Source organism: Morone saxatilis, unplaced genomic scaffold, assembly GCF_004916995.1.
Source record: "Morone saxatilis isolate NCDOM2014 unplaced genomic scaffold, NCSU_SB_2.0 Contig12, whole genome shotgun sequence".
NCBI classification, from domain to species: Eukaryota; Metazoa; Chordata; class Actinopteri; family Moronidae; genus Morone; species Morone saxatilis.
The window spans coordinates 22,541,674-22,558,326 of NW_023339674.1; the positions used below are offsets into that span (position 1 = coordinate 22,541,674).

General features: G+C 38.5%; 1 protein-coding gene across 1 annotated transcript in view; it reads left to right on the top strand.

The window, feature by feature from the left end:
* The window catches only part of gabrb3 (gamma-aminobutyric acid type A receptor subunit beta3), a 29,633-nt gene extending 15,722 nt beyond the window's left edge, over nucleotides 1–13,911 (top strand). Inside the window, 3 exon segments of the mRNA XM_035654063.1 lie at nucleotides 848–1,000; nucleotides 6,809–7,053; nucleotides 11,785–13,911. Coding sequence (XP_035509956.1) covers nucleotides 848–1,000; nucleotides 6,809–7,053; nucleotides 11,785–12,132 — 746 coding nt within the window. The 3' untranslated portion in view covers nucleotides 12,133–13,911.
* The last annotated feature ends 2,742 nt before the right edge of the window (nucleotides 13,912–16,653 follow it).

Consider the following 16,653-nt stretch of genomic DNA (forward strand, 5'->3'; position numbering starts at 1 on the left):
TAATGGCTGTATTGTTGAGGTCCGAGAGGTTGAGTTCATCACAGTCAGGGTCAATCTTGATGCAAGAGTCTCTCAGTAGGTGGGTCTAGCACACAGGGATCAACACAGGTGTATGTTTTGTCACTCAGTTAGCTTACAGAAGTAAATATTATAGGGCAATAAAGTTGCAGTCTTGTTCAGGTGTAGAAACTCATGTCACTATGGCAACAGCAACAGCCAGTCACAGCTTTCATAAAGTTGATCTTAATCACTCCTTATTTCTGAGACGTACAAAGGTAAACAATAAGTATGCATCCATGTATTTATTCATTGCCTAATAATGTCAGTCAGATGAATAGTGTGATATTTTGTAGAATAGGCTCTTTTGCTTTCTTGCCGAGAGTTGGATGAGAATATGGATACCACTCTCATATCTGTACGATGAAGATACAGCGGACAATTAGCTTAAAATTTGATCAAATATTAGACTGGACACGGGAAAACAGCTAGCCTGGCTGTGTGAAAACAACAGAGCCATGTTAGAGCCAGTTTTATGCTAAGCTAAGCTAGCTGCTAAAATAGTTGTAGCTTCACATTTGTCGTACAGGGGTGAGAGAGTAACACTAACATATTTCCCAAAATGTCAGACTGTTCCTGTGTTTGTGAACATTAGTTTTATATTTTGCTCTGCGTTGTGGTGTTTGCACACAAAAAAAATCCCAAGGCTAAGTTTCATGAGATGATTTGCAATTTGAACCACGCTTGTTCATGAGGCCATTGCCATGGGAACCAAAACAAAGTACTAGATATCCCCCTGTTCCTCTTGCATTAAAGAGGGCTTTTTCTTCTTCGCTTTGTTTTCCTGCAGGTGCCTACCCTCGACTGTCTCTGAGCTTCAAGCTGAAACGAAACATCGGATACTTCATCCTGCAGACATACATGCCCTCCATCCTCATCACCATCCTATCCTGGGTGTCGTTCTGGATAAATTATGATGCCTCGGCTGCCAGAGTTGCATTAGGTATGATATGTCCTGTGCAGTAGACTGAACTCAGCTCTGTAGTTTTACCTTCAGTCAGATGTCTTTTGTGTTTCATAGTTTGGGCCTGTAGGCGTGTAAACAGTGGCCGCCTCTGTCCCAAAGCTAGAAACAGACAGAAGACTCTGTGGGATCATCAAAGTAGAGACCCTGCCGTTCCACAGAGAATGAATTTGGAATTTGTGGTAAATGTGTCTGTAGGTGGATTTTATGGGAATCAAACACTCAGGTTATAAAAGGAAAAAAAAAACGTATCCTTAAAAAAAAATAATCAAACACATTTAGCATTATACATCAGAGCAACTTTGCACCAAATTTGCACCAAATGTCTGAGGCACAAAGCACTCAAGGTTCTGGAGAGGGTGTTTAAAGAACAAACAGAATCTGACATATTCTGTTGAAATCAAATAGTAAAAAGGCTTTTAGCTTTTATTCATCAAAACAGAGTAACCAGGATCTTTTAATTAGAGAAGTTTCAGTAAAATATTCCATCAGAAACACTTTCAGCTTCCTCTGTGATGTTATAACTGTTGAGCTCATGAGATGTAGTTTTAGATTTTGATGCTGGTGGTTAAAATTGTCGTAGTGTTATAGATCACTAGATTGTAATGTTACCAGCCTTTCAAAATGTCCCCCAGTTGAAACGGTTTTCTTCACACAAATTTAACATAATAAACACAAACACTAAACTGGTGAACATATTAAGGAAAAAAGGCTTCTTCTACAGGAATAAAATAAGTTTTCCTCTGCATTGCAGAAGGTCTTTGATTATGGTGACTGATGCAGGTGTGACATTGCATACACTTTTACATAAAAATACAATACAATATAAACACTGAAAGATTACTGTGATATAAGCACTGACTGACATCAACACCTTCCACATTTAATGTTTACGTTGTTGAGAACTAAGACTAATGTGTTTTCCTCTCAAAGGAGGATCATTTTTTTCTCCTCCACTCCACTTTTCTTCTTAGAATGTGATTTGCAAATCTCCCTTTTCACTTCCCTCTCTTTCCCCAACACTTACACCGGAAATTTGCCAACACATTACCATTGCTGTTCAGCATCTCACTCACAGAGGTAGTATTGAAAAGATTAAAAACAGGAGATACACAGAAAAGGCATGCAAGTGGGAGGTAATGAGGATGTTCTGAATGGATGGCTACACAGCATAAAATTTGACTGTGTTGTTATGTGAGGTACATTTATGATTGATGGTCTCTCTTCCCCCTCATAGATGCTGTACGGTAGATGAAGAGTTTGTTGGGAGATCATGTCAAGTTCATGTAATTTACCGCCCTGTGACCTGAGAGGATGATAGGTTGGATGTTGTTGGCCAGCAGAGGACATAAACAGTGGATCTGACCTTTCCAGTTCAGTTTGATTTATGCTTCTGAACCTGACTGCAAGTGATCCTTCCCTTTCCAATGTTATTGTGGAGTCTTAGCAAAATGAGGACAGTTTAATTTTATTATTATAAATATAATATACATTTTTAGACCTCAGAGCAGTAGTGTTTGGATTTAAAGCTGCACCAATAATTTTTTTTGCGGTGATAAAGCTCTGATAAACTCACTGTGCACTACTACACAAGCACTGAACAGTAGAAAGACACAGTTAGCAACTAGCTGGTAAAAATAGCTGAGTGTTAGGCAGCTAAATGTGTAAATAAGCAAGTTAGCCACAACAACAACAACAAAGTGATAATATGTTAATGCTGGGTTCACAGTTTATTTCATCTTATCCTTTGCAGACACGTCTAAAAAGGCAGAAGCAATGTTTTGAGAAACAAAATATGAACGTTATCACTAGCTAGATGTGTAATTAGTTACTGTCCTTGTGTCAGCTCAGCTCACCGTCATACAGTTGCATTTTAATTAAAGTGTCTGTGTCACACTTGTTTCTAGTTTTAGCTTTTTTAATATATATTACTCAAAAATGTTATGTAAACGGCACCACAACCCAGGTTTCATAACACTACTATCAAAAGCATTTCAAATTATACAGCCTAGGGTAGTGGACATCGAGGAAAAGATTGCAATGTGACAAGACAGTTTCATCAGCACTATCTGTGAATTCTTCCCACACTCTAGCCATATGTGAGAATAGTTAATGCCAGATTAAAAACATTTCATCATGGCTGTGTGTTCCTTTCAGTCTGTTCGAGGCTGCTGCTCTGTGGTGTAATAGGAGACTGAACTGGGTCTAAGACTCACACTTTCCACTGGCCTCTGGGACTGAAAGAAATACGAGGCTCAGTTCACCACTGGAAAACACCCTACCACCCCCAACTGCATTGATCGCTGCTAAAATATTTGCCCTAATGGAAATCCACATTCAGCATCTATGCTCACAAAGTACTGACTGTGTAAGGAGCGTGATATGCAGCATTCATTTGATTTCATTTGTGTAGGAATGTAGTACATTTTAAGAGGAACGCTGAGCAGCTAGATTTGGAAGCACCCCAGCAGGGTCAGACCAGTTCAGGGGACAGGGGACGTCTGCTGCAACGCCTCCTCATTGAGAAGACCATCATCTAAGACACTGTCAGATCGATGGCGTGAGAAAGCATTAACACTTACAGTACTGACTAAATTCAATCACTGTCTACATAGTGATTTACTATAGGTTTCCTTTCTCTCAGCCATTATGGTGGTATGAGTATCCTGAGAAAACTAAATTTGTAGGGATACCTATCAGACCTTATATATGAGCAGTGGATAATGACGTCTGAAGTGGGGCGTTAAGAGATCATACCGTGTATTTACTTGGAATTACACTTTTACTAAGTGGTAGTGGCACAACAATGTTTCCTTTCAAATACACTGGTAAAAAAAACAGCTGTCTCATTTCAAGTTGTCGCTGGCAGATTTTATTTTAAGTTGCTAATTAAGCTAATGTTAGCTCAGTTGGTTTGCTGAAAATATAGATTTTTCTAAAGGTTTCTAGCTTGCCATTATTTATTATTATCGGAGAATATACACCGATCAGCCATACCAATATGAGCAATATGTCAGTGGGTGGGATATAGGAAGCAAGTGAACATTTTGTCTTGTCCTCAAAGTTAATGTGTTAGCTGCTAGCTACACTCTGATAGCATCCTATGTCAGCTGCCGCACAGTGGGGAAAGACGATGTATATGCTAGCCTTGAATGGGACTTTTTTAACGTAACTTGTAGCACCACAAACCACTTAAGTTAGGCAATCTTCTTGTTCTTTTAAAGGTCCAGTGTGTAGGTTACAGTGGTATCCAGCAGTGTTTGGTATTACAACTGGTTCAACATGGTAGCGGAAGGCAACCTGTTGTGTCTGTAGATAAAAATGTCTCATTCAGGTGATTATACACAAACAAAAACATACCTATGAATATTATTTTTCATTTCTGCCAATAGAGCTGTTAGAAATGTTACACACTTGACCTTTAAGGAACCCTTACTACCAGTAAGCTAGTTAGCTGGACATGCTAAAGGATTTGAGCTTGCATTACAGCAGATAAACACTATCACACTATCCCACTCCTTGCACTTTTACACTTCAAGCTCTTCAATTGTCTAATACCACTCTTATATAGTCATATGCAAAATGCTTTAACAAGTTAAAATAGTCCAAATCTTCACAGATCTGCTGTGACTAGTTACTGTTGCTAAGGCTATGATTGGGAAATTGCTGTGGGAGGAGTAACAGTCAGTAACAGTCAGTAACAGTCAGCTACAAGATGTCACCTGTGATTATCACTGCGTAATTTGTACGGTACTGATGTAATGTCAGAGACAACAGTAAACTCGACAGTACTGCACTGAAAATATTTCAGGGATTTGTTGAGTAACCCTCTCTTCAGAGCTCTTGCTCTTCCCTTTGTTCTGCTGAAATCGATGCCATAAACCCACAGTGCTCTTAACACCCCCACACATACAGTACTGTACAGTGCAACATTTTTGTTTTAATTATATAAGCCTGAGTCGACAGAAATAGACACACTGTCCGGGTTGGTGAGCCATCCACAAGACACAAACACAGACACATTTATTGTCGATGGTGCACATTATAGAGAGAATTACTACCCCGCTGTTTGTTGTGTATTTGCTGAGTCTGTTCACTCATTGTATGCTACATGAGCTGTAAACCATATAGTGGAGCGTTTTCTGCTTATCCAAGCTAAGGAAATTTGCCAAGACGAGGCATACAGGAGCTTTGATCTGAACAATTTTGAAGGCTTTTTTTTCATCAGGTTTGATGAAAATGTTTGTACGAGATGAAAATGACTCATGGTAAGACCCTGAAAGGAGAGTACAGTGATCTCTCCTAATGAGCTAATAGCATGCTTATGAGTAAACCTTCATTTTAGCCCCTATGATGCTCCACCAATGGATTTTTAATTAAAGTTGTAATTAAAGAAACGTTTAAAGAGACTTGTTATTTTTCTCCACATGGAGTGTGGCATCACTGACTGTTTAGTGAATAATTTAAAGCCACTCCATAGCAGCTGATGTCCACTCTTCGATCAAAGTGACAAAGTATCAATAGACTCACCCATGATTCCTTGATTCAAAAAGTTTTCTCACTTCCTTGTTTGCTGCACATGTGTATTTCTCTCCCAGGCTCCGCCTCCCTCTCAGCCTATAGATTTTACATTAGGAAGATGAAAACAGTTGCAAATTGAAAAAATCTAAATACAAAGAACTAATAATTGTAATAACTTACCTTGTGTACAGTTTGAGGTGTCCTGTCAACAGTTTTACACATGTCAGGAGATTTGTTTTGTTTCAGGTAACCACTGGGATAAGTTAGCAGCAAGGTTGAGTGGTGGCAATGTATCTATGAGTAACAGCAACATACAGTAGAGTATTTATTAACATCACAAAGTACCCATAGCCTTTTTGTGCGACTGACTTCGTGCACAAAGGTGAAAGGAGTGTACTTCATCAATATTGGAGTAAGCCAGGCACCATAGCATGTTAAACCTTATTCTTTAATTTATTAGTTATGACTCACCCAAACAGGGGGCGAGAACGCAGTTCTCTGTGCACAACGACAGAATATCTGCCTGAAATAATAATTGTACAAGAATATTGAAAAGGCTGTTAGTAATGATCTAAAATGACATTTGATCACTTTTAATCAACAAAAGACACTGACTGCTTCCATTGACATGAGCAAGTTAGTAAAAACTACCAAGCTTCACTCCATTTGTTGTTAGAAAACTGTCTTTGGATAATTATCTTGTTGGTTACTGAAGTCAGCATCAGCACTGGGAACTTTTCTACAAACCTAAAGGAGGTCTTTAGCAGCTGATAAGGTTGAACACTGATCACCCAACATATCGTGGTTGTTCTTAGTTATGGAAGAGCAAGGTTAAGAACAATGTAACAGACAGAGTGTCTCCTTACATACTTATACAATGTGTGTGACTCATTCAACATGACTTAGGATAGCGTTGGTAGGCTTAGAGTTTGTTCTGAACCACCACCCAATTGGATCTTCACACATGTAGCTGTGTAAGTTATGACCATATCTGGGACACCAGTAGATCTCGTAGAGCTAGGTTTGTGTTAAAGATCCCCCAACAGGAGGTAATCTTCTGACTTGGGTTGGCCACTGCACTGTGTTACACATGTATTGCTGAGCTTGTTCTCCTCAACTGAGTGGTTCACGTTCTTCAATGTTTTTCCATCACAAGCATCTCTTATCATCTGTCTCTGGAGATCTGCATCTATATTTTTTGATGACCATGCAGCTTATATTTGATTAGCTATGTTTTTATAAATTGTTTTTTTTCTTTTCTTCCAGGGATCACCACTGTCCTGACCATGACAACCATTAACACCCATTTAAGAGAGACTCTGCCCAAGATCCCTTACGTCAAAGCTATAGACATGTACCTGATGGGCTGCTTTGTGTTTGTCTTCCTGGCTCTGCTGGAATATGCCTTCGTCAACTACATCTTCTTTGGAAGAGGTCCTCAGATGCAGAAGAAACTCGCTGAGAAAGCACAGAAGGCCAATAATGACCGGGAAAAATTTGATAGACCCAAGGTAAGAATAATTTCTAAACACCAAAAAATCGAGTTACACTCATTTCACAGGTTCAGACAATGCAAAGTCAACCTTTACTGTTCCTATAAGCAGAAGAACCATCAGCAGTACAGTTTGTATGTAGATAAGACTGTTAACATGTACTATACATATGGTAGTTTAACATGACCATATTATTAAGTTGATGCCATGATAATTCATTTGAATAAAAATAACATTAAATAGTATATGGTTTGGAAGTACACATCTCCAAATATTAAATTGTAATCATTCAGTCAAATGGAAATTGAATTTCTGAAAATCTGTGTGCACATGAATTGAAGGGGTGCTCCAGAAATTTAGTTTGTCACTCATAAGAGACAGATTTAAAACAGAAAATGATCAAACTGATATCCTGAGCTTTAGTGCCTCTTTCATATCACAGGCTCTCTGTTATAAATGTGTAATCTCAGAGTCCAAGCCAAAATAACCTTGAGTAGTGCCCTCGATGACTAATAAACTAACCTTTATTTGTAAAGCTTGTGGAGCGGCCCTTAAAATGTATATTTTTATTTCCTTGTTTAAAAATGCATCATTGCAAATTGAATTACAGTTAAAACAATAGCAACAGTGGCAGATAATTTATAGTATCCTCAGGTGTAGCATATTTAAATGAGATCAGACTCTTTGAAAACTTTGTGCCTTCTTAGGAAAAGTTCCACATTCATAAGTCAAATAATTAACCCAGAACAAAGCAGATAGCTGCTTTAAGATGTAAAAACCATTCAAAACATCCCTTATTTTGGATACAGTGATATACGAAATTATGTCCCTTTGGTTTTCATTTTCTATAATTTTGATTTCAATATTAAGTAAATTATTATTCATTCATTAATTTGTATTCCCTATTTTCCATTGTTGTTATTTAGAAGCAGGCCTAGCCAAGCACTTTTGTTCTGTTTGTGTACTCTTAAATCGTTTTAATTAAGACAGAAAAAAAAAGTTAACCTAATCAGTCCTAGTTATGTTTGGTAGCTTAGGACACAAATCCTGTTCAGTGAGTTTAGAGTGTTTAGAACACACTGACTTTTTCCAAGGAGACGAACACAGTGACTACAGACAGCCGATACCATAAATATTATGAACACAGGAGAGATGCAGCAGGATTTTCCACTGGTCACAACAGAGACGCTTCACCACTCCTCGAGCGGTTCCTGAACCAGCTGCCGGCAGTATAGTGAGCCAAGCTGCAATCTGGATCTGTTGACAAAGGAAATAATAATAGACATGAGTGTAGATATAGTTTACACCATGTGTATACACATTTATAGATGCATCCAAGAAAAGGTCGGCGAAATGCATTCGACACACACTCCCAAATCATCCAGAAGCTCTTCTGCATCTGATGGATGACAGAAGAGTGTCTTACCCGAAATCGAAGTCAGCCAGTGTCTGGGTGACATTATTTCACACACTTTGGCAGAGGTGACTGGTGTTCCAGAGAGCATAAGGATAGAAAAGGTGACAAAAACATCATGGTGGAAGAGAATGGGTAAATTCAGAGCTCTGCAGAAGTTGTGAAAGCAGCAGAGGCAGTCGAGAGGAGAAAACCGCCAGTCTCCTGGTCTTTCACATGTAGAACATTAGTACAACAAAGCTAAAATAACTTGCATGTCCAGCTCGCTAAAAATGGAAGCTGCTGAACCTAAAACACCAAAGGAAAAATCAGTAGAGCAGGACAATGAGCTGGCTGAAATTGGGGAGACATGGCAGAAGAGGATGGACTAGAAGACGTTTCTTCTGTGTGAAGCTCGATAAAACTGCAGAAGCAGTCAAAACATCCTGAACGAACAGACATTTTGAGAAAAAGAACATAACCTGCTTTTATCCAGCACCTCCCAGGACACAGAAGAATCAGCATCTGAGATTGTGAAATAAATGAGAGGCCATATCCAGCTACACATCCTGCTGGAAAAGGGTGGGAAGTAAAATAAAAGCCTTTTTTGACCACAGAGTAGTCAACAGAAGCACTGGGATCAGTGCAGGAGCTAACTCACATGGTGGATCGGGTGTTGAAGATCTTGATCCCACCAGAGGAAGATCAGAAGAAACAGCACAGATGAGGGCCTCTACAAAAGAATTGCCAGGGACATTTACAGCGACCGGCACATAATTGAGGTTGCTCTGGGTGATAGGGTATTCCATTATCTAACAATTCCATACAGGCTTTAGCTGCAGCTTCACATCAAATTGAAAACTTTTATAAAGCTGTAAAGATGTGGAGCTGGTTCAACCAGCAGGCACAGTGGCATGAGAGAGAGAGGGACAGGAGTGTTTCAGTGAGCAAGATTAAATGAGTAGTGGTAAGACTGCCAGCACTCACAGAGGGACCCTAAAAAGTAAAGTGACACTGCGACACTGGTGAAATCAGCACCAGCTTAACACTAAAACTAGAGACATTTCCTGTATTTTGAGTGGATTCTATTTAGTTTTGTTATATATATAATTAATACTAGTATACTAATTTTTATTTTCATTTCAATTAAAATGTTTAAAAAAATGTTTTTCTTAATGAGTGATGTATAGGTTGGGAACCAGCCGGCTGCCAACTATAAGCCTTCTTTTTTTAAATATAAGACAGAATAATAGGATCATCCTGTAACATATTTGTACAATCATGAAAAATATTTCACTTAAGTAATAACATTAAGACCCACTCATGTTTCACCATGCTACTATACTACATACAACACTTACATACAAAACTTAGTTCAATAAAAATAAAATATTCAACCACGATTCAGTAATAATGATAAAAGTACTTCTTAACCCAAATTTATACCATGAAATGTGAATACGTTGGTAACAGCTCTCTCCTTCCACGGAGGCTTTCATGCTGAACCACCTTGTTTCTACAGTAGCCCAGAAACACTGCCTGTAGATTGGGCCCTTTGCGTATTTCGTAGCCACTGTAGTCTCCTTTGTGCTTCGAATGGGAAGGTGAAGTGAGGGAGTTTCAATCTGCAACTATACTGCTACATGTCATTAAATACTACACACTTATTTTTTAAAGCAACTTTGTGTAAGATTTGTCATTTCTGCAATTTTATAATTTTAGTAATGATGCATTTTTTAAACACAGTTTTTATTTCTCATCTATATCATGTGCACATTGGGAGAAATTCAGTGCTGGACACTAAACATCCATGCTTCAGCGAACACCTGACCAGAGCTCAGACAAAAGGGGTTTCTGTTTGTGTTTCTCCCGGCTAGTCCGTACTGGAAGGAGGCAATTGCAAGTCTTCGTCTATTAAACAGTCCAACCAGGTACAAGGGCGCGGTCACTCACAAAGGGTGAGTGTCTGTCACTGCCTGTTGTGTCACATCTGTGAAACCTCCACTGAAACTTTGCTGCTGCAGGGCAAAGTTTGACCTCCTCATTTAACAAATTAACACGCTTTATGGCCACAGCATCTTAACCAGCCATTTCAGCCATTATCACCATCACATATAAGTATGTTCCTCTTCCTCTGTGATTATTTTATTGTCTTTATGTGTGTGTGTGTGTGTGTGTGACCCTAATGATATATCCTGTACAGTAAATTCAAACAAACCACTCTATAATCTAAAAAAAATTGAAATTCATAACAAAATACCAAATGTTGTTAAATTCCTCTGTCTTCCACATGAACGCCTGTCTTGTCTGTTAGAGCCTGATAAATAAAGTCGAGGATTTAGCAATAAATCAAGATGCACACATTAGTATCCCCGTTTGAAGGTCACAAGACCAAAACATACGCAGAAAACAACCTCTTTGCTTTGTACAACACCAACATAAAAATTACATTTCACCATTCATCTTATGGTCTTATCTGTAATACATGTTAAGGGAATAAATATGCTGTTTATCTCCATTATTAAGAATACAACCAACGTAGGAACAAAATGGCTGTTTAAGAAACTTTGAGAAAGTTAGTCAGGTGTCTTATGTGGAAATATTTTAATGAGAGAAATGAAGGTCGAATTTCTTTGGCAGTTGTATAAATTATAACAAAAACTCCATCTTTAAGTAAATATGATATATATTATATTACCCTAGCATGCTACCATTCAATTACACAGTGATGCTTCCATACGGATGATAAAGGAGAGTATTTCAGTGTAATACACAGCTCGAACACTATTTACAATCACTTTAGGTTTAGGATGCTATCTCTATGTTAAAGTAGTCTCCTCTTGGAATCTGCTGTAATAAAATACTGTTTATATGATATACATGAGGTCTGAGGTGGATCTCCAAATGTTCATATGTTTACTGTTACATCGTGGAATAAGTCTAGTTTGTGTCATTAGTCTGCACTGAAGTATAAAGAGTGAGAAAGATAAATATTCACCTTGTCACTTCCTCTCATGTCTTGTAACCACATTGTTATATTACTGTGTACATATTGTGCCTCTATTTTTGCCACTTGGGTCTGAATGATTTATATTTTTTTGTGTGGGAAGCAATAGCTGTCATGACATGAGTATTAGAGCCATCCAGTCCAACCTTGAGCTGATTTGTGAGAAGTGATTTAACTTTGGGACAGGAAACCTGGTTTTGAAGGCCGCTCTCTGTTTCCCAGGCTGTAATCTGTCAGCCTGCTAGAAGACGCCGGCCCCGGGGCCTGACGCATGCTGCACATGTGTCATCAGTCACTCAGCCTCAGCTCACAGCCCATTTTTAACAGCGCTCCTGTCTGTTGTGCCTAGGTCGACTCCCAGGGGAACATTTTGCTGACAACCTTGGAGATCCACAACGAGGTGGGAGGGAACGAGATCACAACCACCGTGAGCGAGACCCACAACTCCTCCTCCATGGTGTTCGACAACTCGGGGGTCCAGTACAGGAAGCCGAGCACGGCGCGAGAGCCGGGCCGCCTCAGCATGGACAGGAACGCACATTTTAAGAAAACCCGTCTGCGGAGACGATCCTCGCAGCTCAAAATCAAAATCCCAGACCTCACCGATGTGAACGCCATCGACAGATGGTCACGGATAATATTCCCCTTCAGCTTCTCCCTCTTCAACTTGATCTACTGGCTTTACTACGTCAATTAATGCTTTTTATGATGTTTTTTAAGCTCATTTCTGTTTTTGTTTTTGAACGAGTGAACACTTCTCTGTGTAAGGAACATAATATGGTAAAACCCTTATGAACTTTTTTTTATCATGGCGAGTGAAGACTTTCATGAGAGAACTGTCACAGGCAGTGTGCAAGGAAACTACAGAACATGTATTTTACAAAGACTGTACTCATGTACTGTAAATTACTCTCTGCTCATCTGTGAGGAGACACAGAATCTCATTATGGGTAGAGGACACTGCTCTGGGTCAGTTATTATAACTGTACCTATAGTTTTGAATAAAATGTGGTCACAACGTATCGCTAATGACAAGACAGCTGACAGAGATTCATAGTATTATTACATCTCTAGTTAATTAGCTCTTTAGGGAAATGAAAGCAGACTTAAAGGAATAGTTTAGTCTTTTGAGAAATACTCTTATTTGCCTTCTTGTCGAGAGTAAGACGAGAACATTGATACCACTCTCACATTTGCTGCAGCCAGTTAGCTTAGCTTAGCATAAAGACTAGAAGCAGGCAGAAACAGCTAAGCGTATTTCCTAGAATCTCAAACTATTCCTTTAATTTGCCTTGAAGCTGATGCCACCAACTGTTCACTGGTTGTTTTGAAGTGGACGCTGGAACTGCTGTGACCTTGCTCCTATGACTAACAGGGGATTTAACACTGTGTAAGGATGTCAGAAAGTAACATTGATTTCAAAGCCCGGTTTTTATTAACAGGAGGGAGGCTGATGGAATACCAGCATTTTATAAAACTCTCATTCTGTCATACACTGCCATTATTTAAAGGAATATTTTGACATTTTGGGAAGTAAGTTATTTGCTTTCTTTAGATTTAGATGAGAAGATCAATAACACTCAGTCAGTTAGCTTAGCCTAGCATAAAAGACTGGAAACGGGGGGTAACCAGCCTGCCTCTCTCCAAAGGTGGAAAATGATCTCTTTACCAGCCCCTCTAAGCTCAATAATTAACTTGTTTAAACCCATTTTTTTAATCCTTGCATGAACAGACATGTAAATTACGTGCCGTAACTATTTCTCGGGACTCCACAATTTGTCTTTTTTACATTTTTGTGTGTGTACAGAGTAAACTTTATGTGTTATTAATGAGCTTTAGAGGTGCTGGATGGGGAATTTTGTGAACTTTGGACAAAGCCATGCTAGCTGTTTCCCTGTTTCTAGTCTTTATGCTAAGCTAGGCTAAATGACTGCTGATGAGCTTCATATTTAGCATCCAGACATGAGAGTGATATCAATCTTCATCTCATTCTCAGTAAGAAAGTGAGTAAGTGTTCTCAAAATATTGAACTATTTGTAAATTACACATTTGCTATTTCTTTACAGTATTCAAAAAGCATGCTATGTAGCCAACAACAATTTGGACCATTTGTGTTACATAACAGTGTAAAAAAAAGACTTTTACAGTGAAGAAACATGTACAATATCTGATCAGTTCACACTATTTCACTCTTAGAATATTTTATTGATTTTGTGAAACACGTATTTAATACAACATAATTCACATGGCCTTTGTTCTTTCAGACTGCATGCTGTGTTAAGGACTGAGTGCAGACATACCATGTCAACCTTCACATTCAGATTTGTTGCTTCTTCATGAAATTTAATGTACATACTGTAACTCTGATCATTTTCTTTCAGTTCACATTAATTACATGGCTTTGTTGTCAACAGTGTTTTGCGCAGTGATTTCTGGTCTTGCTGTTCTGTTTTGTTAGTCTTTACACAACATTATAATTTCCTATTTATGTTGTAAATATAAAACACAATGTCGCAGCTTGTGATCATTTCCATTCTTTCCTAAAGAAGTAAATGGATCATTTGTAATACTCAAAGTGAAGAAGGAGTTGGGGGGTATAGCTCCAAAATGGCAACTGTTGGCATACACAGCTCGCAACGCACCATCTGCACCGCTCAATTGAGCGGCTTGCAGCGCGTAGGAGTGACACCACCTGTCAGAAGTCCACTCAACAACACTCGTGTGCAACCGCCTGAGCCCAACATACCGTAACAAATCACACAAAAACACATCACTAATGAAGGCCAGGCTTGATATTTTTACTGCACTTGAATTTCCTGCATGATCCTCTAAAATTGTTCTTCAGTATGTTTCAGTCAGGACTCATTCCTTCAACCTATTTAGCAATTATAAGCTATGGATAAACACTTACTGTGTTTATAAGAAACAAGCCACACAAATGTAATGCTAATTGGAATACATTAAACCTTTTAAGGTTTTCTCAGAAATCTACTACTACATTTAACAATGTAAATATAAAAATAACATCTGATGAAGATAGCCTATATCTTATCATCAATACCTTCCCCAGGGGAGTGGCTTACAAACCACTACTGGGTTTCACAAGCATCTACAGCTATGCTAGCAGCTCTGTGAGGCTGTACTTAAAGGCACTACAGACAATGGTGCTTTGGGCTAAATGCTGATGTTGAGCAGGTAAAATGTTTACCATGATCATGTTCACCATCTTGATTAGTTTGTTAGCATTCTAACATTTGTAAAGTAACACTAAACACAAACTGATGGGAATGTCGAGCTTTGCAGATAGATAGAAAGAAGTTATTTTAAATTCATCCTCTGGGGACCATGAATGTTGTCCCTGTCCAACTCAGTCTCGTAGACATTGAGATTTAGTTGGAAAGGAGAAAATTATGGCTGGTATACCTGTGTAAGATTTTTTGGCAATCCATCCAATAGTTCTTGAGACACTTTTCATTTCAGTCCATTGTGTAACATTAGGAGGATCTATTGGCAAACATGGAATATAATATCCATAGGTATGTTTTTATTAGTTTATGATCGCTTGAATATATGAATTGTTGTTTTTGTTACCTTAGAATAAGCCGTTTATATCTACAGATGCCACAAGCTGCCTTCGATAGAATCTGTTATGTTGAACCACCATGTTTCTACAGTAACCCAGAAGGGACAACCCAAACAGTTTTTTGGGCGTTGCAGGGCACCTGTAGGTTCTCCTTTGAAGGGGAGCATGAAACGAAGTCAATCTGTGGTCCTGTAGTTTTTCCCTAAGGAGACACAACCTTGGTGCTATGGGAAGTTTACATTCTGACCATCCAACCAAGAACATTCTTCCATGAGGGAAAACCCATGGGGCATTCCGATAATGCATGTATGTATGTACCAGGTTCTGTTTTACATTTCCAACACAACTGTCTTTAATTAGACCCACTCTATTTAGTTTTCATGGGGTGTATTCTGCATTGTTGGAAAGAATCCTCTCTCATATTCCTTCATCAGTTATACAGCCCAGGTCCTTTTCCCCATATCCTCTGGAGGTTTTTACAATCATTGTTATTTACCCAAGGACATAACTCTTACCACTTTGATGCTTTATCAAACATTGTTGGCAGTTGTAGCGCTCTACTGCGTTTTTTTCATGTTGGAAGTAAACTTTCCCTCTAATAAAATGTCTGAATTGAAAATATTCCCAAAGATCGGCCTGTCCCCCCAGATTGAACTCGCTCATTTTGTTATATGAATCTCTGCCCTCTTTGAATAGGTCATTCAGTATTCTGATACCTCATCTTAACCACTAAGCCCAATAAATTGTCTACTTATCTACTACTTTTGGCATTGTACCATATGGATCCATATTTCTGATTATAATGAGAGATCTTATATTTTTTATGTGCTTCTTGCCAGACTGTCCTTGAATGTGTTGGAATGGGATTCGTCCTATTCTCTTTCTCCCCTTTTAATATTTGGGCTAAAGCCTCAGTAGGAGAAGTAAGCTCCTGTTCAATCAAAATCCAGTCTAATTCAGAATTTGTTCCAATCCAGTGCCTGGAAAGTTTAGCCATTTAGATAGAAATACTGTAATATTCTATGTTTGGTAGAGATTGCCATCCTTCCTTCGTTGGCTGGCAGAGCCTGTCCATATGAATCCTAGGTTTTTTTACATCCCAAAGATTTTGATCACATTATTATATCTTAGTAGTAATTGTTTTGGAATACACATTAATATCACTCCAGTTATATAATTTATCCGTGGGACTATAACCATCTTTACTTTGTTCACCTCCCCCAATAACATTAAGTGCAACTTACTCCAATTCTCCAAAGTTTCAGTATTGGTGGTAATAATTTCTCCTATGTGTCGATTCAATTCTATCCCCAAATATGTCATACCTTTTAAACCATTTGAAGTTAACTGTAGACAGTAGATTGGAACAGGTTTGAGACACCAGCATAGCTTCAGATTTATGCCAATTCATTCTGTACCCGAATACTTTGGAATGTGCTTCAATAACCTCTAGCAACACTGATGTAATAGTCTTCTCATGTTATCGGTTAAGGATCTGTTTTCTATAAACCCCACCTGATATTTTTGAATAATTGGCAGTAAAACTTTATCTAGCCTCAATGCTAATACTTTGAACAGTAGTTTACAATCAACATTTATTAAGCTTATTTATCTGTGGTTAGTTTCTGTATCGGT